Source organism: Misgurnus anguillicaudatus, chromosome 24 (assembly GCF_027580225.2).
Source record: "Misgurnus anguillicaudatus chromosome 24, ASM2758022v2, whole genome shotgun sequence".
Classification (NCBI taxonomy): Eukaryota; Metazoa; Chordata; class Actinopteri; order Cypriniformes; family Cobitidae; genus Misgurnus; species Misgurnus anguillicaudatus.
The window spans coordinates 18,297,002-18,321,853 of record NC_073360.2 but is presented as its reverse complement, the minus strand read 5'-3'; the positions used below and the strand labels follow the sequence as shown (position 1 = coordinate 18,321,853).

The 24,852-nt window shown below is 40.2% G+C and overlaps 1 protein-coding gene across 1 annotated transcript in view; it reads right to left on the bottom strand.

The window, feature by feature from the left end:
• The window catches only part of LOC129438834 (uncharacterized), a 50,577-nt gene extending 26,175 nt beyond the window's left edge, over positions 1 to 24,402 (bottom strand). Inside the window, exons 1-3 of the mRNA XM_073863347.1 lie at positions 23,750 to 24,402; positions 12,655 to 12,732; positions 6,292 to 6,698 (exon numbers count right to left, since the gene is read on the bottom strand). Of these exons, the coding sequence (XP_073719448.1) occupies positions 6,292 to 6,698; positions 12,655 to 12,703 (456 nt within the window). The 5' untranslated portion in view covers positions 12,704 to 12,732; positions 23,750 to 24,402. The remainder of the gene's footprint in view (positions 1 to 6,291; positions 6,699 to 12,654; positions 12,733 to 23,749) is intronic.
• Between the last annotated feature and the right edge of the window lie 450 nt (positions 24,403 to 24,852).

The following is a 24,852-nucleotide window of genomic DNA, read 5'->3' as shown; positions in this document are numbered from 1 at the left end:
CCCCGAATGATCATCTCTCGTGACTGTGACACATGGCAAACTGGAGAGGTAGATGAAGAGATGAGTGATTATACAGGGAAGAGTGAAAATCCAGGAGGTGAGGGGAAATCGGAGGATTACACCGTGAGTTATGAAAGGACAGTATGAGAGACGAGTGAGACCGGCAGCAGACAAAGAAATAATAAGTTGCAAGCACATTTTCTTGGCAGATGCTTTCTCACAGAAATTACTTACTAGAGCGTGTGCAACAAAGTGTGTAATGACAGTCAGTCCAGCAAAAAGCAAAACATAACTGTTCACATATGAGATATGGACCAGAATGAGACAGAGAAAGAAAGACAGACAGAAAGACAAATAAGAAAGAACAAAGAAAGACAAACAGGGAAAAGACAACAGACAGAAAGAAAGAAAAGAAAGACAACAGACAAAAAGACGGATGGGATAAAAGACAGGAAAAGACAGACTAGGGATGTTCACATTGACCGTTTAACCATTAACCGAAGGTAAGAATTTATGACCAATTAACATTATCAGTTAAAATAAAAAAATATTTGTTAATACATGGTGCGTGTCGTCATGAGCCGACAGACATTTCGCCACTTTTCTATCTTTAATTTGTGAATGTCCTGTAAATGACACAACTTATTGCTGCCCTGACGGTCTGATAAAGTAATCATTTGTATGAGAAATCATTTGTATGCGTGTTTGGAAGCTGAACGGAGACACGCGCGCGTATCCGCGCAAGATGACGCGGTCCGTCTTGCGCACATCCGGATAGACGTTCGCTGATGGCCTCTGACCCTGTCCATAAACATCTCTCTTTTGGCACAAACGGAGAAAGACGATGCAAAACCAAAACTTTCTGAAAAGAGTCCTGCTTTAGAAATGACCACTGTGGTAGATGAAACGGAGACAATCTGCCCTTTGGATATTAATCCTCTGGACCGATCGCGTGCATTTTAATAAGGTAATGTTGCGTGAATATCTGATAATGTATGAATCCTGGTTCTGTTGTAGATCTGTCGCTGCTGTTTGCACGTTCAAATTAAATGTTTTGTTTTTACTAGTTCACAGTCAACCGTCAACTGTATTTTTACTCAATGACAATTTCTTTTTAAAATCTTATAAGTTAACGGTTAATGTTCGGTTTAGAAGATACAGTTGTCTGTCAGGAAAATTAACTGATATGAGCATCCCTAAGACAGACAGAAAGAAAAAAAAGAAGAGAGGTAAACAGACAGACAGGCAGACAAACAGAAACTGTAAGAAAGGTAGAAAGACAGGCAAAAACACAGATGGGATAAAAGTAAGGAAATGACAGACAAAAAAGGAGATAGGTGGATAGACAGACAGACATACAGACAGAAAGAAATTGTAAAAAAGGCAGGCAGACAGACAGACAGACAGACGGACAGACAGGCAGAATCTGTAAGAAAGGCAGACAGACAGACAGACAGACAGAAAAAAACAGACAAGAGAGAAGAAAAGACAGACAGAAAAGAGAAGAGAGAAGGACAGACAGTCAGAAAGAAAGTGTAAAAAAAGGCAGACAGACAGACGGACAGACAGGCAGAATCTGTAAGAAAGGCAGACAGACAGACAGAAAAAAACAGACAAGAGAGAAGAAAAGACAGACAGAAAAAAAGAAGAGAGGCGGACAGACAGAAAGAAAGAAACTGTGAGAAAGGCAGACAGACAAACAGACAAACAAACAGACAAAGACAGACAGAACGACAAATAAGAAGAAAAAAAGAAAGACAGAAACAGACAGAATTAAAGACAAAAAAGAAGAGAGGCAGGCAGACACAAAAAGACAGACAAAAAAAGAAGTGAGGTGGACAGACAGACAGACAGAAGAAAAGACAGACAGAAAGAAGAAAGATGACAGGCAGGCAGACAGACGGAAAGAAACTGTAAGAAAGGCAAACAGACAGATGGAATAAAAGACAGACAGACAGACAGAAAAAAGAACAGAGGCAAACAGAAAGAAAGAAACAGACAGACAAGACAAGACAAGACAAAAAGACAGATGGAATAAAAGACAGGAAAAGACAGACAGAAAGAATAGAGACAGACAGGCAGACAGACAGACAGACAGACAGACAGTCAGAACACAGACAAAAAGACAGATGGAATAAAAAACAGGAAAATACAGACAGAAAAAAGAAGAGAGGCAGGCAGACAGACAGACAGACAGACAGACAGACAGACAGACAGAAAGTCAGACAAACAGACAGACAAGACAACAGACAAAAAGACAGATGGAAAAAAACAGGAAAAGACAGACAGAAAGAATAGAGACAGACAGACAGACAGACAGACAGACAGTCAGAAAGAAAGTCAGACAACAGACAAAAAGACAGATGGAATAACAAACAGGAAAAGACAGACAGAAAAAAGAAGAGAAGCAGACAGGCAAGACAGACAGACAGACAAACAGAAAGAAAAAAGTCAGTCAGACAGACAGACAGACAGACAAGACAGCAGACAAAAAGACAGATGGAATAAAAAACAGGAAAAGACAGACAGAAATAAGAAAGACAGACAGCAAAAAGGAGAGAGGCAGACAGGCCGGCAGACAGAAAGTCAGACAGACACACAGACAGGCAGGCAGACAAGACAAAAAGACAGATGGAATAAAAAACAGGAAAAGACAGACAGAAAGAAGAGAGGCAGACAGAAAAAAGAAGAGAGGCAGACAGGCAGGCAGACAGACAGACAAAAAGACAGATGAAATAAAAAACAGGAAAAGAGAGACAGAAATAAGAAAAGACAGATAGCAAAAAGGAGAGAGGCAGACAGACAGAAAGACAGACAGACAGACAAGACAACAGACAAAAAGACAGATTTAATAAAAAAACAGGAAAAGACAGACAGAAATAAGAAAGACAGACAGCAAAAAGGAGAGAGGCAGACAGGCCGGCAGGCAGACAGAAAGAAAGTCAGACAGACAGACAGGCAGGCAGACAAGACAGAAAGACAGATGGAAAAAAACAGGAAAAGACAGACAGAAAGAAGAGAGGAAGACAGACAGACAGACAGTCAGAAAGAAAGAAAGTCAGACAACAGACAAAAAGACAGATGGAATAAAAAACAGGAAAAGACAGACAGAAAAAAGAAGAGAGACAGACAGACAAACATAAAGAAAGAAAGTCAGACAGATAGACAGACAGACAGAACACAGACAGATGGAATAAAAAAAACAGGAAAAGACAGACAGAAATAAGAAAAGACAGACAGTAAAAAGGAGAGAGGCAGACAGACAGACAGACAGACAGACAGACAGAAAGTCAGTCAGACAGACAAGACAACAGACAAAAAGACAGATGGAATAAAAAACAGGAAAAGACAGCCAGAAAGAAGAAAAGACGTACAGTCTGAAGTTACACGCACGTACAGGGTCTTTGTCTGTAAAACTAGGTCAATGTGGTGTTTGGAAAGGAATGGGTCCCTCTCTCTTCTCATGTACAGCCCCTCTCCAACTCTGCTTGTGCCCCAGAATGGGGGTTACAGCCAAGCTCCCCTTATCCCCTAATTTCCTGTCCTGTTTGGCCAAAATACAGCTGAAACAAAGAGGGGAATCTCTCAGTCCTACTCCCCTAAACGTCCCCCAAACACACAAACCAACAAAACTCACATCATACCTGAACTCCACCAAACGACAGTTCACAACCTTAAAATAACCAACACAGACAAAAGACAAAAAGACTCTGAGCTCACGCTCATTATATGATGGGCTCTTGTTTCCAGCAAGCCTGACATCATTCTTTGTTATGCCTTCTATCAAAACCAGACGGCTCTTACTAATAGATGCTGAGCCCAACTAAGTATGACTCCAATCAGACATCATACACACACACACACACACACATATCTCTCAGACTCAGCACTTTATCCCCAAAACCATCCAGCACTCAGCCTGCATTTTGCGACAACAGATTGATAAAACAGCAGCATTCCTCTGCAAGATCCTGTCTGTCAACAACCAATTTATGGACATTTGATCTCGAGGCATCTCTTCAAAAAGCTTGCATGCCTTCTCTTTTTATTGGCTCACGAAATGTTTGACTTCAAATAAACCATCAGCAAAAGGGTAAAAGAATTACATTTCAGGCATTCCCCAACCTCCGGCTTTCATGCCCATGATTCTTTGCTGTCAGAGACCCACACCTTCGAGTTCAAAGGCTTGTATAAGCTTTTGTGATCAACCACAATCATAAAGACCCCTTTCACTTGAATATGTAAACCCTCTTAACCTCCTTTCAGACCTTAAGGTAAGATCAGCATTAATCTAGACCTGTGCAATATGTCATAGAGATAGGATTTAGCAATTTTTGAATGAAAGATTTATGTAAATGCCCATTTATCCAACTGGCAGTATACATTTTATCCGTATGCGTGTTCCCATGAGCTGCTAATGCACTTTCAATTAAGCTAAAGGAGCACTGACATGCCGTGTCTGGTTTTGCTAAATGTCCATGATCTCTGTTGGAGGTAAGCACAGAGGTCTGATCTTCCAGCAACCTGTGCATTGAAATATGATGCATGTGTTGAGAGCCATCCACAAAGAGCCTCTTATATTTACAGCATGCTCTGATTTGTGTGCATGTTCGAAACAGCGAGAAACAGCCTCTTCATTGTCCCGGATCGGCGGCAGGCGAGTGAAAAGCAGCGCAAAGATGCGTTTGAAGTGACGGTTTGAATTTACTGCAGCTTTCATCCACTGCCATGATCCTCTCCGCTCCACCTGAAAGTGTGATGAATGGCACGGCAGAAACTCACAATGATCACATTTAAAATCGCCGCTGGCACTGAGAAAAGACTCCGCTTTCTCTGATGCCATTTTTTTTAGTTCAGGATTACATACCAGGTGGGGGGCAGGCGAGGAGACGTGATGATATTAATGCTTGGATGAATGAGTTTTTCTACAGCCTTCTGGGTGGGTTTCTGGACAAGTGAAAATATTATTTATAATAAATGATCTTCTTTAAGAAAATTAAGCCTAAATGAGCTAAATTCTATTCTTATTAAAACCCATGGCCAACTATTTCATAACGTCCTTTATTAGTAAGAAATGCTTAACATTTTTGGATCACTTTTCAATTTAAGTCTATGATTTGTTTGCCCAGTCTGCCTTACCGAGCCCCAGTAGTAATATAAAAGTGTCTACATTTCATTATGTAATCAAATAGATATAAATGTGATTATAAAATGTGATTATAAGTCCCAACATCAACTTCTCAGCTGAGGTAAATGTTTGCAATAGCTATTATTGTGTATCATTGTACAGTCCTTCCAGAAAAAGTTTTTTGTGATTGTTGCGGGCAAACATGCGAAAATTGCGGGACCTGGCGAAAATTGCGGGAACTGCGAAAATTGCGGGAACTTGCCAAAACTGCGGGAACTTGCCAAAACTGCGGGAACTTGCCAAAACTGCGGGAACTTGCCAAAACTGTTTGCAGCTTACATAATCACGTCAATTCATAACGTTCCCATGGCAACAGGGGACATGGCTGCGCTTGTGTGAAGTAAATGCAACATTTTTAACTTTCTGCTAAGATATATGTGATTTTTGCTACGAAAATGCGGGGGATTCTGAAATCATGCAAGCCCCGCATATTTTACGCACAGAAATGCAATTTATGCTGGGAAAATATGGCGTTTTTGAAAAAATGCGGCCTCCGCATTAATATGCAGACTTTGGCTGATTATGCGTTGAAACATGCAACCGCATAATCCCGTTTTTCTGTAGGGACTGAGTACGCTGCATTACAGAATGACATAATAGGTAATACAGTCTGTAAAAACTCCAAATCTCATTATTATATAATGAGACTTTAGCCTTTTTTAAGATGTCAAATAAGTCTTTGGTGTCCCCAGAGTGTGTATGTGAAGTTTTAGCTCAAAATACCGCACAAATAATTTATTATAGCATGTTAAAATTGACACTATGTAGGTGTGAGCAAAAATGTGCAATTTTTGGGTGTGTCCTTTAGAATGCAAATGAGTTGACCTCTGCACTAAATGGCAGTGCTGTGGATGGATAGTGCAGATTAAGGGGCGGTATTATCCCCTTCTGACATCACAAGGGGAGCCAAATTTCAATGACCTCATTGAATTCACATGCTTGCAGAGAATGGTTTACCAAAACTAAGTTACTGGGTTGATCTTTTTCACATTTTCTAAGTTGATAGAAGCACTGGGGACCCAATCATAGCACTTAAACATGAAAAAAGTCTTTAAACTTTAAATTTACAGACAGGATAACATATAGGTACAAAGAGTCCTAACCTCCACGATGCTCTTGAGGTCCCTCACATAGGCCTGCTCGGTTTCCACTATCTCCAGTGCCACACGCTCCAGGCGAGAGAGTTTGGGCATCGGTGATGTTGAGGCAGGTAGTGGACCGGTTCCCGTCAGTAGGGAGAGAGGCGTAAGATCTAGACTGATGTCGGAGCCATTACGCTGAGGGCCAGGGTAGGACGGCACGGCTCCGTAGGGGAGCGACGAGGATGAGGACGAGGAGTGTCCATCCTGCAGCGAGGCAGATGAGGCGGAGGAGCTAAGACTGGCACCGCGATCGCTGTCGGAGCACACCGTGTTCACAGAAGTGCAGCTCCCGCGGGACGCACCCCCTGAGGAGGCCATACGGCTCACGATCCCACTCAGCGAGGACACGGAGGAGGGACGCTTGGCAACTGCGGTGAGAAGAGAAACATGTAAAGTTAGTGTGAAAATGTACAGAGACCAGTGAGGATTGAATAATAGAATATTATGGTATCTTTAATATGAAAACAAACAGGAGTGACAAAAATTGCATCTCTTGAAATAATTTTTTTTCTCAAAGACAGGAATGAGACTAACAGAGAGCAAATTAAGACTTTGCTTATATCTCTAGATCTAGATGACACTAGGTCTCTGTGGACGCACACGCATTGTCACGCTTACGCATCTGGACAGAACTTAACTTCTGGTCTTTGTTTAATGGTCTGACTAGTGTCTACACTGAACTCTGGAACAAACACCTCATTGAAAATAACAAATATTTGGGTTTCCTAAAGACGAGGGGAGACGTTCATAGATCACTGCTATGTGAAGAGAGGTTTGGCAGCTGATCTGTAGTTAACATTGATTTTACACAGCAACATTAGCTCAGTGTAGTTTTAGATGGACTTTAGCTATAATTTTTTTTAACTAAGGTAATCTACATGTTTTTTATATGGCTAGTTATCAGAAATAAACTACTCTAAAAGGACTCTTTGCGTATTATTGATTCTTTGTGCAAGTTTATCGAAAGTTCAGTCTGTTCCACGAAAGCCGTTTGTTTATGTTGTTACTGTTGAAGTCGTCTTTATGCCAAGATTTCTAAATATGCATTCAGATATGAGAGATTTTAATATGAACTCAAACAGTTCTCATCAAATACGTCCAAGATTGAATTATCTTTGCTATTATTATTTTGGAAGAAAAAGACCAAACTAGAATGATTTGCTGTTTAAGCTGGTCTGTTTTAAAGAGGTTTTCGATTTTCCATCTGGTCAAAGTTACAGCAAAGTTAATTCATAAATGAAAATATCACCAACCTCTGTCTGAGCAATAAAAGGTTCTTATTGTAAGCCTGTAAGGCATGACACACTTTGAAAAAGGTACCAAATCTGGCACTGGTTTGGTAACATTTCTAAAGTATACCTTTGTACCTAAAGAGTGTGTAGTACCTCAAGGGCACAAATTGGTATGAAATGTATACATATCGGTCCCTAAATGGCACATATTAGGACCTTTTATAAGGGTAGCATCCCAGTCAAAGCTTTTGTACCTTTAGTGCGATGAAATAGATCCACTTTAAATGTGTATTGTAAGTTTTAGGAGGATCTCTTGACAGAAATGCAATATAATATGGTGTATAAAGACCTTACAAAATGAACTGTATTGTTTTTGTCACCTTAGAATGAGCCGGTTTATCTACATACACCGCGTGTCCCCTTATGTGAAAGTCGCTGTCATGTTCTACAGTAACCCTTAACGAGCAAACAGTTCTACAGAGCGCATTTCATCCCTACGTTGTCTCAGAAGACGACATGTTTGTACTTACTAAGTGAAGTGACATTTGTGAAAATAACTCATTCCATTTACAGACTAAAACACCTTTGTATTGCCTTTAAAGAGCACCAATGGTCCGATTCACGATTTTACATTTCCTTTGGTGTGTAAGTATGTATTAGTACATGTTAACGATATGCAAAAGGTACAAACCCTAAAGTAAACAATGACTCGAGTTATCGTTTCCAACGTAAATCTCTTTTCTTGGACTACAACAAACATGGATTGTAGGCAACAGTTTACTTCCTCGGATTGGTGATGTAGTAAAGACCGACATTATCATAATTCCTCCCGCTTCGGACTCAGCCTGTAAGCTAACTTCTGTTAGCATTGCATTGCGCACAAATCTTTCAAACATGGTAAAGAGCGTCACATTTCCGGCTGACATCAGAGGTATTCAGACCAATCACAACGTACAGATTAGCTGGCCAATCAGGAACACAGAGCTTTCCAAATCTGTGCGTTTCAGGAAGAGAGTGAAATCAGATGCACTTTTGCAGGGTTTTGCATCTGAGCTCTTCATTTGTAATTCCATTATTCTAATACACATTTAAATTCTATAAAAGGACACAGTGCTAATAATGCGCAAATATGTGCCTCACAGGAAAGGGGTGCAACTCAAAACATGTGACACTGCAAAACTACAAATCACACCGATTTGCAGCAAACCCGCAGAACAGTGTGATCTAAGACTGTCGCGCATAAGATACGAGCACGCCCTGTAAAGACAGGAAACAAAAATCACAACTTCCTGGCAACAATTTGTTGGACGATTAAACCTGAAAACCTCAATCAGTCACACCCTCAATGAACCAGAAAAACAAAAACCAACAATGTTCTCCCTGAAGATCTGCACCGTATCACAACCGAACACAACAGTCTGGTCGACAAGACAAGTGAAAGAACGCCGGCCGATACGGAGCGCTAAAAAGATTGGCACTGTTTAAAGGCTGAATGCCGGGCAGGGGTGGTTACAATAGCGGCCTAGTTACAGAGAAGAACAATCCTCCATTTCCTCTGACCTAGCTGGGCGACCCAGCCAACTGTTACTCTCTGCGCTTTCTTGCTCGCCAAGCCTGCCTATAATCCATCATGTATGTCGTCTGACCGTTAGCTGAAACCTTTCTCTCTCGCGTTCATACGCAAAAGCATTTTGGTAATATTGATTGCCTGAATTTGATTTAAACGCACTCATAAACTACATGAAGGCATGTGTTTATCTTTTGCTGGAGCCGATCCAAGATCAGCACCACTGTGGCGGCAGTCGCAAATGAAAAAATGTGAAAATTAGAAAAAAAAGATTGTTAAGCCCACCACAGCCAGACAAAGATCACTGATATGGCTATCTTTTGCCGTCATTCAATGCCTAAGTATATAACTTGTACTCATTGTAAAAGCATTTAGTCTCTTCAAAGCATGACATAAATTCACCCAGACAGATGCATGATGTGTGACAATGTAAACCTAATGCATCCTCTGGAACAAAAGCAAACAGACATCGCTCTCCATCACTACTTGGGCATGCAGTCAGAAACGTTCACGTGCCATTGAAGAACCGTACATGTGTCTCTATCATATGCAGAAGATGGCTTTAGCCTAAAGCTCTTCTTAGCCTGAATAAACTTGAATTAAAGTGGATAAATGGCTTGGGGTGTCCAACAAAATCTCTTTAAGTGAGTGGGTGTAAGGGTTATAGATAAGATTAATGAACATGTATATGCCAACACATACAGTATACTGTTTCTCATAATTATATGACTCTACATGGAAAATGGAATGAATCGATTAATTGCACAGCTGTTTTAGCAATCAAACCAATACATTAGAGCTCATTTCCATTCAATACTTTCCAAATGACATCGATCTTGAAATAATGTAAGGTAATTTGTGCAAATAATTGTGATAAATTGTTAGTCAGTATATACTTTTTACAACAACTAATCATCAAATAACTCTGGTATTTCTACCAAAAATATTGTGCTTATTCTATGAACTGTTAAATTGAAAAACAAGTCATATCATAGTTTAACTTTAACAAGGCTCACCTCCTAAAGTACTAACAGAGAACCATGTCTGTTATATAGATCATGGAGATCTGTGAAGATCATTTGGCCATTGCCCATGTAAGTGAAAGCCAAGAGAAAGATATCGCATACCTGATCTGCACAGCAGTCAATCAGCCATAGGACACCAGCTGCAATGACCACCCGTATATATCCTCTCACTTCAGTCCTCAACTGATTTAAAGCACATAACATGTGCAAATAACATCCTTTATGTATTCATTTCAACTTAAACTTATTCTGTAAATGACTGAATCGATCGCACATTACAGGAATCGCACACCCATTGGTGTCTTATGTACGTAAAAGGTATTAGTCTCATTTACACTTCTGCTTCTAGAGAGGCTTCCTGTCTAAGGGCGTATCAGCGTGCACGCCACAAAACCACTTCGTTTTGAAAGTTGACAAACTTGTGAGAAATATACTTGGAAGACGCCGCAAACAAAACATACTTAAATTCTATTGAAAATGCCCTGGACATGTTTTATTATATTACAGTAAAATACTGTAACACAAGAATGTTTTGTTTTTATTAATATAGGCACTAACAGTGCAAGCAAACCTACCATGATGTATAAATAGTTGCTTTATTTTTCGTCAAGAAAAATGTATTACGTTATTTTCTAAGTGTAAAATATGACTTGTTAACAGGTTTTCATAAGATTTATCCACCACGCCATCTTGAATATCTATAACATTAAGTAGAACTGTCCTCCTATGTGCATAAACAGTAATGCCTATGACATCAGTAAGCTATAAATTAAAATAATTTAAGTAGTAGACCTAGATGTTGGATGTTAAATTAATCTTTTTTCCCTCCCTTTCATTTACTGTAGGAATTGATTGATGGCACCATGTTTATCTGTACGAGAGCATTTTGGTGCTCATCCATCTGTTGAGATGCTTCCTGTGTGTATGGTGCCAGTCTGCACCTGATAACCCCATCACAGGAAGCGGTGAAACCAAACACAGGCTAAGGTGCTCACAGCAACTTACTACCACCAGTTAACATGTGATCGCTAAGGTCAGGCTGACACAATTTGAGGTTAATGTCTAACTTTTGTACACAGCGAATGTTTTGATGCTTAGAAGTTTCTCTTTTGTAGATCAGGAGACCTAATGGAGACCTCAATTGGGATTCACAGTTATTTATCAGCCTGGTATAAGATGTTCTCATAGAATTACTTTGCAAAAATAAACAAATGAGACATTCGTTGAGATAGATTTATATTATATATAGCCGCAAAAGTAATATGGACAGCTTAAATCATTTTGTGTGTTTAAATGAATACTTGAGTTCAAAATCTCTGATATTAGATAAATACTGTAATATAAGGATGTAATATAAACATACTTTAAATCACCCATTAAAGAGAAAATTACCTCCATTTAACTTTATTTGCATGAGAGAGATTTAAAGGCGCAGTGTGTAATTTTTAGAAGGATCTCTTGTCAGAAATGCAAAATAATACACAAAACTATATTATCAGAGGTGTATAAAGACCTTTTATAATGAACCGTTATGATTTTATTAACTTAGAATGAGACATTTTTATCTATTTACACCGCGGGTCCCCTTACATGGAAGTCGCCATTTTGTGACACCATGTTTCTACAGAAGCCCTTAACGGACAAACTTTTTTACTAAGTTGTCTCCAACGATGACATATTTTTTCGGTGTTGGCTATCGTAGCTTCTCTATTCATTTCAAAAGCGAGGGGTGAGCAGTGGACTGAGCCATTGGTTGCAATTCGCAACCTCACCACTAGATTCTGCTAAATTTTACACACTGCACCTTTAAAAGTTTTTATTCGACATGCCTTTACATCAAAACATCCCTCCAAATGAGGTATTCGTGATGTTTTGCTTTCCTGATCTCTTTAGTAAACTGAAGTTGTAAAATTCTCTTTTGGTGTTGATTGTATACATTTCCAAATCTGGCCATGTACATTTTAAGGTTGTTTTGTCATTTTTATGATATATAAATTGCTCTTCTGGGATGTTATGTTTTGCATATTGACAGCAACTTGACATGTTCCAGTTTTCCCTTGACATAAAAATGTCTTTCTTAATGTGCCATTTGGTTTCCGTATTGCCATTGCATGATCAGAACACAATTCAGTCACGGATTGTTTAGAGAGCCCATTCCAAAGAGAGGTGACCAACCCTAAACAATGGTGATTGTCAGCACATTTCCAGCCATCTTTCACAGTTTGTTTGAACTGATAATGTAAGCAGCCATTCTGTGTAAAGTAGGAGAAGGCTGTGGTCCAGAAATATCAGGAGTTCTCAGAGGGAGACCACCCGATGTCCAATTTTGAACCTGATCATTGTTATCGTTTTATTCCTACAAGACACTTCTATCTTGGTTGTGCTGGCAAAGATATTTCTTGTCTCAGCTTCTCGTTTGTGTTTTTAAAGCTCAACCACAACATAAGGTGTGTTTTTGTTCAATTCGATTTCCTACAGTAATATTTGATTGGCGTCTGACCTTGGTTGCTGTTTCTTTTCTTGCTGTCGCGGCCCGCCCCCTCAGGCATGGTGTGATTATATCACAGGAAGTAGAAACCTGCAAAAAACATGCAAGTGTTAAAATCAAACACTCTCTTCTACCCTACAGTCAAAATTATGCAACAGCAGAAAAGGATTTAGGTTCAACTTTTAGTAATGAGGATGGTCGTCCATCTGTGCAAGTTTTCTCCAAAGGTGCTTCAATTTCGGCCCATGAGCAAAGTTGCAAATTTATTCACAGGACTTCTGTTCGACTCCATAAAATGTTACATGACAAAAAAGTATACTGAACTGTTGTAAATATTTAGCAAAAAAAAAGTGTACTATTGTTATGGTCAACTCCTCAGATACATTTGGTCAATATGTGGCTGAGCCAAGCAGCTACTATTTCCACCTGTAGAAAACTCTTGATATGCATCTAAGATCTCATGTTTTCTGGCGTATTTGGGCTCCCTTATGGGACTTTTTCCAAGGTGTTCAGTAACAAATTTATCCTGGTAATTTATTTATGTATTTATTTTAATGTATTTTAATGTATTTTTTATGTAATGTATCCCTGTTTTATTTACTTATTAATTTATTGTATGTCAATCCTATAATTTCTTCTTTATTTTACATACATACATCTGTACATGTTTGTTAAATATTAGTAAGCTATTAATAGGCTGATCTTGGGTGTATTCCAGAAAGCTGGTAATGAACTGGTTATGAACGTAATCTTATCAGGTGTCCCCGGAACCTATACATGATCAAGCAGGTTTTATGTTAAGGGTTCAGGGTTTGGCTGATAGTAAGATAACCCCGGTTTCTGAAATACACCCATGGCTATAATAAGATACTGGTACCAATGTTATGTTATTATTGTATTGTTAATAAACGTTGGATAAAAATAACAGCATTACCGTTGGATAAAAATCTGCAATTCATAACTTTTGCTTAGCTAATGCAATCTCTGTTTGAAACATAAAATTGCAGCTCACAGTACATACATACTTTTACATGTAGATCTAGGGCCGCACGATAAATCGCATGCGATTGTCATGCGCATCTCATCAGTAATGCCGGTCGGTGTTTAGTAGTAAATTGCCATTACGTGCTTTCAGATGGAGCGGCATTTACTACACAAAGCCGTAGTTCACTAACAACCGGGGTAATATTGCATTTATTGCATTAAAGGGACACTCCGCTTTTTTTGAAAATATGCTCATTTGCAGCTCCCCTAGAGTTAAACATTTGATTTATACTATTTTGGAATCCATTCAGCCGATCTCAGGGTCTGGCGCTAGCACTTTTAGCATAGCTTAGCACAATCCATTGAATCTGATTAGACCATTAGCATCACGCTCAAAATGACCAAAGAGTTTCAATATTTTTCCTATTTAAAACTTGACTCTTCTGTAGTTACATCGCATACTAAGAACGACAGAAAATAAAAGTTGGGATTTTCTAGGCAGATATGGCTAGGACTATACTCTCATTCTGGCGTAATAATCAAGAACTTTGCTGCCGTAACATTGGTGCAGGAGGCGCAACAATATTACGCGCAGCCGAAAATAGTCGTCTTAGTATCTTCAATAGCAGGGTAACTGCAGAAGAGTCAAGTTTTAAATAGGAAAAATATCGAAACTCTATTTTTGAGCGTGATGCTAATGGTCTAATCAGATTCAATGGATTGTGCTAAGCTATGCTAAAGGTGGTAACGGCAGACCCGGAGATCAGCTGAATGGATTCCAAAACAGTAAGGATCAAATGTTTAACCCTAGGGGAGCTGGAAAATTTGCATATTTTTTAAAAAAGTGGAGTGTCCCTTTAATATTGCAGGCAATACATCTGCGATAATGAAGGCAAAATTGTCCCGAGTAGGTGAAACTGACATTTTCTGTGAAATTTTACCTTACAACACTTAAATTTATCATTGTGAGAGCTTTATAAAGAGTATATTTAAAAAAAAAATTTGAACATTAAGAAAAATCCATAAATCAACTTTACTCTAAAGTTAAGCAGAAATGACAGGTGAACATGAACATAAACAGGGAAACAAAATGACCTTATCCACCTGCCAGTCTGGCATCACTTCTCTTATGAGAGGAGTTAAACATAAGAGATACAAAAGAGTTTACTGTACATTGTCATCCAACAAGTACAGTACCCTTTCATTAGTTTAGACTGAGAAAACCTTCAGGCAAACTGTTCCTTTATCAGGGCTACAGCACCTTCCGTTTCTTTCATGAGAAGAGGAAGACAATGAAAAGAAAATCAAGAGGAAAAAATACCAAAGTTCTGAGCCAAAGCAATTACAGAGCTGAAACTCGATAGATGCTGTTTGCAAAAGCATAGGAGGGGGTCGCAGCCTTTCTTCAAGAGGTTTTGTCTCTGTTTCTTTCTCTCCCTCTATTAAAAAGAAGAAAAATCTAACGTGTGTAATGCTTGGCACAACCACAAAAATCTGCAGATCTACTTCCCAAATGTCGGGCATGTGTGCTGTCAGTGCAATCGTTGCTGGAACTTCAGGAAAAGGAAACAATCAGAACCGACAGGGCTTCTCTATAATGTGTTAATGTTTGTAATATCCCGACAAGGCCGGTCTCACGTGTCACCTGCCCTGGCCTTCACTGCACGGGGTTCCCCGTTGCCGTCACTCAGAGGAGGACACCAGCAGGAAGGTTTAACATCCGAGGAAACTCCTTAAATCTTTCCAGTCCTCTTCCATAACTCAGAAAGAGAGAAATAATACACAGCATAGGGTAGTTCAAGGTCTCTTTTGTCTCTAAGGTCTTACAAAATAATTAACACCATTCCTTTCCTTTACTTTCATTTTTGAATCGCAATAAAGATTTCTCCGTAGTGAATATCTGGCTTATCTGTTCTCCATCCTCGCTGAGTTGGACTTTGGCCAGTCTAATTGATCTTCAAGCTTGACCAGCCACCCCAAACCCTTTTATAGCCAGCAAATCAGGTCTGCCTAGGAGACCAGCTAGGACCACCAAACCAGATTAGCCTTGATTATGCAGTTTTTTAGCATGGCTAGCAACAGCAATGTTATTATTTAGATTTCCAGGAAATAGACGAAGAATACTTTGTGGTTAGAAGTAGGAGCATAGAGTGTAAAAAAATAGAACGACACGATGCCGCCTCCTTCCATTGTAATAAACCACACGTTAAATGTACGACAATGGGCGCTGACACGTTATGCAAAAACGTCAGTTTGGAGCCTGGGCATGCGCAGAAGGAATCGTCCGTACAGCCTAGAGGCAAACCTCTGGTATCAAACTTCCGCCCAAACGCTTGCCCAATCAAAAAGCCAACAGCCTCATTTTTAGAACGTATGAGGCACACACAAGTAGGACTTAAAGGCGGAGTCCACGATGTTTGAAAAAGCCAATGTTGATATTTGAAATCACCTAAACAAACACACCCCTACCCCAATAGAATCTGGACCTTCTGTTGATAGACCCGCCCCACACATACGCAACCCGGCAAGGATGTCGGTTAGTAGACACGCTCCTTACTGCTGATTGGCTATAAGTGTGTTTTGGTAGTCGGCCCGTCTCCTTTTCCAAAGCGTTTCTCAAACATCGTGGACTCCGCCTTTAAGGGACGGTCACACTAGACTTTTCGTTCCATTGACTTACATTCAAATGCATTGTGTGATGATATTAAGCAGGTCGCAAGTCTGGTGAACTCTGACCTGCAAATTCATATCACATGGAGCGTTTTGAAGAGTACAAAACTGATATGTCACTGCGTGACCTTATTCTCTACTGTAAACCACAAATGGCCCATTTCGCAATCGTCTCCGGAGGTCGCATATGTAGGCTGCATACGTCATCAAGCCTGGTTCATTTAAGTTAACTGAGCATCACATTCACAAGTCATTAACACATTACAACAATTTACGATTAACTAAGAATAGGAGTCAACTTTATTATTGTTAAGATTCTGAAATAGATATAAGGTCTTTATGACATAACATCCTACAAATGCAACCTCTGGAGGCTGCAGTCTTCCGATTGGGAAACGGCCAAAAATCGAATTGACGAACTGTAGGGGGGTGGCCAAGTGACGTCTTAGACCAAACTAATCAATAATGACATTCATTGAACAATATTTCCAGTATCGACTATTATCAAATATATTATATAATAAAACATTTCCCAGAGAGAGAGAGTCTGGTACGGTCTTGTCTAGTCTAGCTCCTGTTATTTAGGCAGCTCTGTTTGTCTCCCTACTTCGTTTGCAGAGCCAAGTGTAATGATCTGTTTTGGACTCTTGTAACCAAGACTGAATTAAAAATTACTCTGGCACTTTTCCATCCACTGTCCTTCACCGCGCTTCTCACCGCAGGCCCCGGGGTCATATAGGGCCCATTTCCAGCTTTGCCTCATTAAAAGGCATCTTACTTCCTGAAACAGCGAGCATGAAGGTTACACAACACTACAATCTTTGCGGTTAAACCCCATGTATACTTTTTGGCTCCAGAGCTTGTTTGCTGTGAAATTCCAGAATACCAGAAACAGAATTGTGGTAAAAATTAACTCGCTAACCCCCCTCCCTTCGGCTACAGTTTTAATAGTGAATAAATGGTTCAGTCAGAAGTGGGGGAAATGGAGGACGGGGACAAGTATTTTTGAGGCCGAGTGGAAGCAAGCCAACATCTGGTTAGCCAGCATAAAGGTTACAATGAGGTTAGCAAGACTCCACTCTCCTTAATGCAGAGCAGGCAATCACCAAGTCGAAGTACATCTTCTAAACACCCTGACATGCTCCTCGAGCGAAATTGCAACTCTGTCATAATGAAAAATGTTGAGAGGGAGGCCATTTTCCACCCTGTAATTTTCATTACAGTTGCATCTCTGGTGGCATCATTCCAGGTGCATCTGTATTCTCCACACTTTGACAGTCACAGAGACAGAGCCACGCGCTGACAGAGTCCTTTTACATGAGAGCACATCTGGACAGCTGAGCGTGAGTCCCTGCCTGAACATGTGTGCGTGTTGTGTGTGTGTTGTGAGTAAAGTGGAGAGTTTACTTTTGCGTGCCTGAAAGCAATAGTTGGATGACAATTATATGTTAGCGTGAAGGACTTTTCTGTTTAAGATCTCACTTCTTAAACAGAATATGTTATAAAAGAGTCACTGGCAATATATAGCTCACCGCAGCACGGCTATAATTCACAGTCCTTGCAAGTGTCACACAGCCGTATTTTCTTGGCCAATTCGCAAAAACATTAACTTAAGCAGCTTCTGGTTTTAAGTATCATAAAGCCTTTAAACGTAAGGCTTGTGTCAGCGATCTGTAAAAAATTACCAACACAATGATTTCATATTGCTAACAGAGTCTACTATTGTAAACAGTATGCTCACACCCAACGCATTACGTCCATCTTGCTAAATCTCCCTGACACACATAAACAGACGTGAACGCTTGTGTTTGGATAAAGGTCGAAGATGTTTTTGGATGTTCAACAGATGACCTGTTCACAAAGCAAGGTCAGTGCTGATGCATTCAAACACATAAATAAACAAAGAAAACAGGAGCCTGACTATTGTAGCCAATGAAGGGGGGGTCAGTACTACAGCTATTGTCCTGTACACAATTTTGAAGGTTACCGTTTCTTTTTTAGCTGACATAACAATTCCCTGCGGACCTGGACCAATGCGGTGCCATCCACCTCACCAGCTTCCCCCCTTCTGCCAGTAAAAAACCATGCTTTCCTTGTTAAGTTAGAAAACAAAGGCTTCAAAATACAATTGGACGCTTTTAGTTGTGGTGGACACCCACACATAAGCTGCTGAGGAAATAGATCGGCGCTGATGCTGGAGTGAAAGCGGCGGGGCGGTGAGGAGGGATAGTAATGCAGGCCACGCTGTATGTGGTCCTCGGTCACGTATGGTTGAGCCTTTGTTTACAAATTTATGAAGTGGCTCAAATAAAAAAGTAGTGGGGTTGTAAAATACGGGTCGAGACGAAATGGGTCGGTAACAAATTGGAAGTGAAAGTTTGCGAAACATTTTAAAGCATAATATAACTAATTTTACACTTTATAGACCGCTTTAAAAGTGTTTGAAAATACTAGTTGAACAGGGTGTTTAACCTTTATTTTACGATCAGCACATTTCTTGCACACATTTTGCAGATTTGAGACTTCGGTCTACATTTCTGACATGTCAAGATGATGCATTAGTGGTCAGAAAAACAGCTGTTTACAGTAATGCGGTCCATGCGAGATCTGCAACGAGAGCAATAAAGGGCATTCCCTGAAATTATGAAAGAGGGCCAGTGACCTCATAATGACAAATGGACGGCAGCTCACGAAATAGTTCAAAAGATCTATTTTCGTTGGTTCTTCTGAAATGTGTCATAATTATATAGAAAAGCAATCGCTCCCCAGAGGATGTACAGTGAGAGGAAAGAGTTTTGGCCAAGAGGGCTATAGCATCCAAGATCCTGGGGCTAAATAAAAGTGTCAACGGGTGTAGTGAAGAATGGGGCTATAAAAGAAGTAAAACACTAGGGGATCTTGCCTGCTCCACCAGGAAAAATCCTATGCCTTGGTATAGGCCTACGTAAACTGTGTTGCAAAGGGCATCTATAAATTAATAAGCATCTGTCCATAAAGTGCAAGGTTGCAAACTTGCTTGCAGCCTCATCAATTTATCAGGGGTGGGAAAGGGAGAGTTAACAGACTTTTTGTTGCCAGGAAAAGGAAGAGCTATGTCATGCACAGCATACAGAGCCTGGGAAGTTAAACGGCAATACATTACGAACAAGAATGCCACGACTGATCAACGATAAGAGATAAAAGGTGATGGATTTGGTGACCTGTTGGAATAAATGGGTAATTATCCAGACAAGGCAAAGTGTAGATGGGCGGAATGACGAAGAAATGTCAGGAACTTTGACCTCGATGAAAGAAGCTGGCAGGGGTGCAGAAGGAAACCCGGAGTGATCAAGCACAGGGTAGTGCACATGAAACAAAGACGCTCGAGAGGGTGGGGACGTATTACTCATGGAGGACGCTGCCAAGTTGAGCTGAAAGACTGGGCGGTTTTCAGTCACCAGACAGAGGACATAATTCACACACCTGTACTTGGAAACATCGCAAACATACTCGCTACGTCACCACAGCAAACACAGGACTCCTTAAGATTGACAGAGTCAGCAAATGAAGACTCTAGCCTCATCTGCTCCCAAACTGACGGAGTCTTTGAACCTCTTCCAGCACCCTCCTCCTAGACTTGCTGCCCAGTGTATTATAGTTTCGGAAATGCCTCTGTCTGAGGGAGATGGGTGTAAAGTCGGACTGTTGGCTGCTAGGGGACAGCTCTTGTTCATGTTGGAGGCCTCAGAGGTTGGAGAGAAACAATGTCTGTGTTTTCATTACCTCTAGCTACCTCTATCAAAACCTCTACATGGACATCTGCCTGACAGATGCTCCTATCTGAAATCCCTTAATGGAAACAGCGTGCATTTGTGATAAATTACCTGATGAAAGATTAGACCAGTATGAATTTCTATGCTGGGTCAGGCTGAATAAGAGCATACCATAGACATGCCATTCACCAGCAAAATTTAGCTGGTAAAGCTTGTCAACCTGCATCTGCATGCTGTAACTGGTCGACCAAGGTAGTCTTGCTTGTGAAAAAGTCTGGGACACCAAAAACTTATTACGGAGATTATGGGGGGCCATTTTTGGTCAACATTAAAAGTTTTATACTTTACAAATCTTGATAATACATGCAAATAGCTCAGTGCTTGCAGTACAAACACATCGATGCTAAGAAAGATTTGAACTGCACTTGTATGCATGCATTGCACCTTTGATATGTGCTGTCTCACACCTTTCATAAGGGACACAAGCATGGAGCTGGAAAGCTCATCAGCCTTTTTTTTGTATGGGGATTTTGGCTTATTCTCTCTGAGCTCTTAGGAGAGAGGGGTTGTCTCCTAAATTCATGCTAAACTAAGCAGCAGAGCACATATTAGAAAAGACTGCTTTGAAAGAGAATAAGTGGATGGTGAAAAGTGGTTTCAAAGCAAAGTTTTGCATGCTAACCTTCATTCAAAGGTTCAAACATCCAAGAGGGTGGGTTTGGCTGACTTCCTGTCTCTCAGTACAGATTCCATGACCAATCCTGAACCCCATTCTTCCCTTTGATACGTGTGAATTGACAAACAATACCCCTTTCTCCCCAAAGACCCAAATGAGCGACATTGAGGCTATTTTTTCCCTGCGATATACAGCAATTTTCCAAACAACATAATAAGCTGGAAAATATAGAAGTCTTATTTGCGGGGAGTTTAAAAAAGTTCAAATCCATGTGTAAATCCCTAACATTTCTCATTTCAGACCATAACACTGCTTAGTTTTACCACAACCACATGTACAGTATGTGTTCTGCATGTTTGAAGTGAAAATAAACATAAGCCATCAGCTTAAAGGGTTAGTTCATCCAAAAATGAAAATTATGTAATTAATGACTAACTCTGTTGTTCAAAACCCGTAAGACCTCTGTTCATCTTCAGAACACCGTTTAAGATGTTTTAGATTTCGTCCAAGAGCTTTCTGACCCTCCATTGAAAATGTATGTACGGTATACTGTCCATGTCCAGAAAGGTAATAAAAAGATCATCAAAGTAGTCCATGTGACATCAGTGGGTCAGTTAGAATTTGTTGAAGCATCGAAAATACATTTTGGTCCAAAAATAACAAAAATTACGACTTTATTCAGCATTCGTCTCTATTCGTCTTCTCTTCCGGGTCGGTTGTTAGGGATTAGGACATCAGCGACATGCACACTTAGGGGCCAGTCACACCAAAAGCGCTTTAAACGCTTGCAAACGCAAGGCGCGAAACACTGCCTTTTTTTAAAAAGAACAGTGCGACGCGGCTTTTCATATTGCTAAGCAACCACCGAGTCAGCTGTCTTGTCAATCAAATATTGAAGCATGAGCGCTCTTTTGCTGTTAACTGTCATATTAGCAGAAACTTTAAAAATAGGGCGCTTGCTCTGACCTTGTTTGAGGGTGAGAGGTGTACAAACACGCAGGAGAGAGTGAGCGAGTGGAGTCCGGTTCTTCAAAGCAACTGTAAACTTCCCTCACCACAACGTAAGTCCCGCCTCTCCCCTCATTCGATTGGACAATGGAAAGACCCGAATGACGTCGGGCGCTTCTCCACTCTCAGCGCTCCTTCAAAAACGTGTGCGCAGCAGGCGGCAAAAAACCGCAAGGCGCTCGGCGCGCAAACACGCCCTGCCCATAGAATATCATTCAAAAAAGGCGTCTGCAACTGCCATAAACGCTTTTGGTGTGACTGGCCCCTTATGCATCATTTAAAAAATATAGCAATTCCAAAATACAAACAATGTAGAAAAGCTTGAATACAGCGTGCGTCTCACTCAGACTGTAAACGAAGCTCGATTGCAACAGATAACACGTCAGCAGCGTCACGGCAGTGTGGTGAACGCGGATTTACAACAGACCCGTAAGAGAAGACGAATAGAGACAAATGCTGAATAAAGTCATAATTTTTGGACCAAAGTGAATTTTCAATGCTTTAACAAATTCTAACTTACCCACTGATGTCACGTTGACTACTTTGATGATGTTTTTATTACCTTTCTGGACATGGACAGTATACCGTACATACATTTTCAATGGAGGGTCAGAAAGCTCTCGGACTAAATATAAAACATCTTAAACTGTGTTCTGAAGATGAAGGGAGGTCTTACAAGTCTTACAGGGTGAGTCATTTATGACATAATTTTCAGTTTGGGATGAATTAACCCTTTAACTGGCAGACAGGTACCCATTAGGACTGTGGTTTGTAAACCATAAAAAACAGCTCTCACAACAATATTATGATGTAACTCAGAATTTTAAAAAGAATGGGGTGTAAAAGAATCTTTTAGTCTAAATTAATTTCCATGTAAATCACTGATTAACTTATCAATAGATCAATGTAAATCAGAGTAAAATTCCTATCTAAATAATGAATTAAAGTAAAGACAGGTATAATATGCACATACAGTTTTTCACTTGTAATGACACTCATTTTATAAGTTTGTATTCCTGTGTGTTAATCAAGAACAGACGGGACTCACTGGGAAGTTTTATTTGTCCACCCCGAATAGTCGGCATTCCAGTTGCTGAAGAGGAAAGTTTGTTGAGCAAGAGGGGGGCTGTAGGAGCTGTTGAGAAAGTCTGGACTTTAAATGGCTGACAAAAGATTTGATGCTGAAAGCAATATCACGTTGAAGGGTTTTCCAGTGTGAGTTACAGTAACTGCTGTGGGTTAACACTAAGGTAAAACAGCAAAATGCACTGAAAGAATGAACTATGTGTTTAGTCTATACTGACTGTTGAAAATAAAGGTACCATAGAAGAATAATTGGTGGTTCCCTAAAGAAACCTTTTATAAAAAACTTTTCTCACTTCAAAGAACCTTTCACTTTTTTGCAATGGGAATGATCAATGGGTGTTACAGGTTCTTCATGAAACCTCACACTCCAACAACATTGTATACATTTAATGCATTTAGCAGACACTTCAATTCAAAGCCAGTTTTTCTGTATTTGTTCCTGGGATCGAACCCATGACCTTCTCAATTGTCAGTTGAGCTAAATGAACAACAAAAGCCATTTAAAACCTTCATGAGGCACTAATGTACAAAAATTATGTAAAATGTCATAGTAGACTAAAGAAAAATTGAGGAAACTGACATCAACCTAACATTATTGTATGAATGATGCAGTGATAAATGATGTAGTATCTGATGGGGCGAAAGGGAGAGAGACTCAGGGAGTGTGTGGGGGGGGGGGGAGATAGCATACTTATGGATACAAATAATACACCATTAACGTTACTGTATTTTCGTAATATCAGTTTTAAACAACTTCAGATGAAAAGAAAACGCTTTAATAAAATATTATAAAGTGGTATGACTTGATAACACACAGGCATCATATCTTATGCTTTCTGCAACGACATAAATCTTGACAATCGTGAATCGTGACAAAGCCGCACTGAACACCCCAAAACATTAAAGAAGTTTATAACTTATAATAACTTACCTTTACAACAGATGTAATGATCGGAGACATCTAATGTAACCAAGCCAATGAACGTTTCCAACCCTAAAATCCCACTTTTATGAACAGGCTCACCACTTGAACAGCTTCCCCAGCATAAGTGAATATTCCTGCTTTTTGACCAGCTAAACAACGCGTTTCGGAGGCTCGACTTGACGTATCTTAGTGTCCAAAGCACCGCGAGATGCTCCCGTGTTGAACTCCCAACTTTCTGGAGTCGCGCGGCTGTGCACGAGGTGTCATCCTCTTCATTCAATATACTCGCGTGGACAGACGCTCACATATTGCGGCTTGCCATATTATACGAGTAACAGTCACGCGTCACTCACTTCACAGACAGCTGGAGGAAACGCCAGCATCTTGGAAAAAAAACGTCTTATAAATAAGCAACAGTCTTCATTTTCGATGCGTTGTGTAATTTGATCACACATAGACTGCATACGAAGTTAAATGAATTGAATGCTAGTAAGTTAATTGTCTGTTAAGAAATACGTTAGTATGGAGCGATACGCGCAATGTTTCTTTAAGGCTAACGTTACTTGAACTAACTGAGAGAGGGGAGTATGAGAAAACTGTTGGCGTGCCCCCCGTAGTAGACTCGGACTACTTGAACTTCCTGTCACTGTTAACTCCTTTACTGCTGCTGTCCTCATTTATCATTAGGTGCATTCGATTCCATGCAGGCAGCGCAGAAGCTCAAGTACCGCGAGAGCACACCTTTCGAATCGCTCTCGCGATACTTTGATGTCACATACAGAACGGTCTGCGCAGCGTTGTATAAAGTCGTACCCACCTATTTTTTAAGTAAATGTATACTGTAACCCCCAAAGAGTAGAATTACGACGGATGAATGGAAAATCACTAAAGCTATTTTATGTTATAATGGTCTCTGCGAGCAGGGGTCATTTATCACGTTTGTAGCGCTATTTAAAACGCGTTAAATGATCCCGGGAGGTAATGAAGTGTTTCTTTCCCAGCATGCTCCAGTCAAACGCTTTAAACTCAAACAAGCATTGCTAAGATTGATTTTACTCTAAGTTTCAGATCGCAGAGATGACAATAGCTACTGTATTATGTAAAACAAA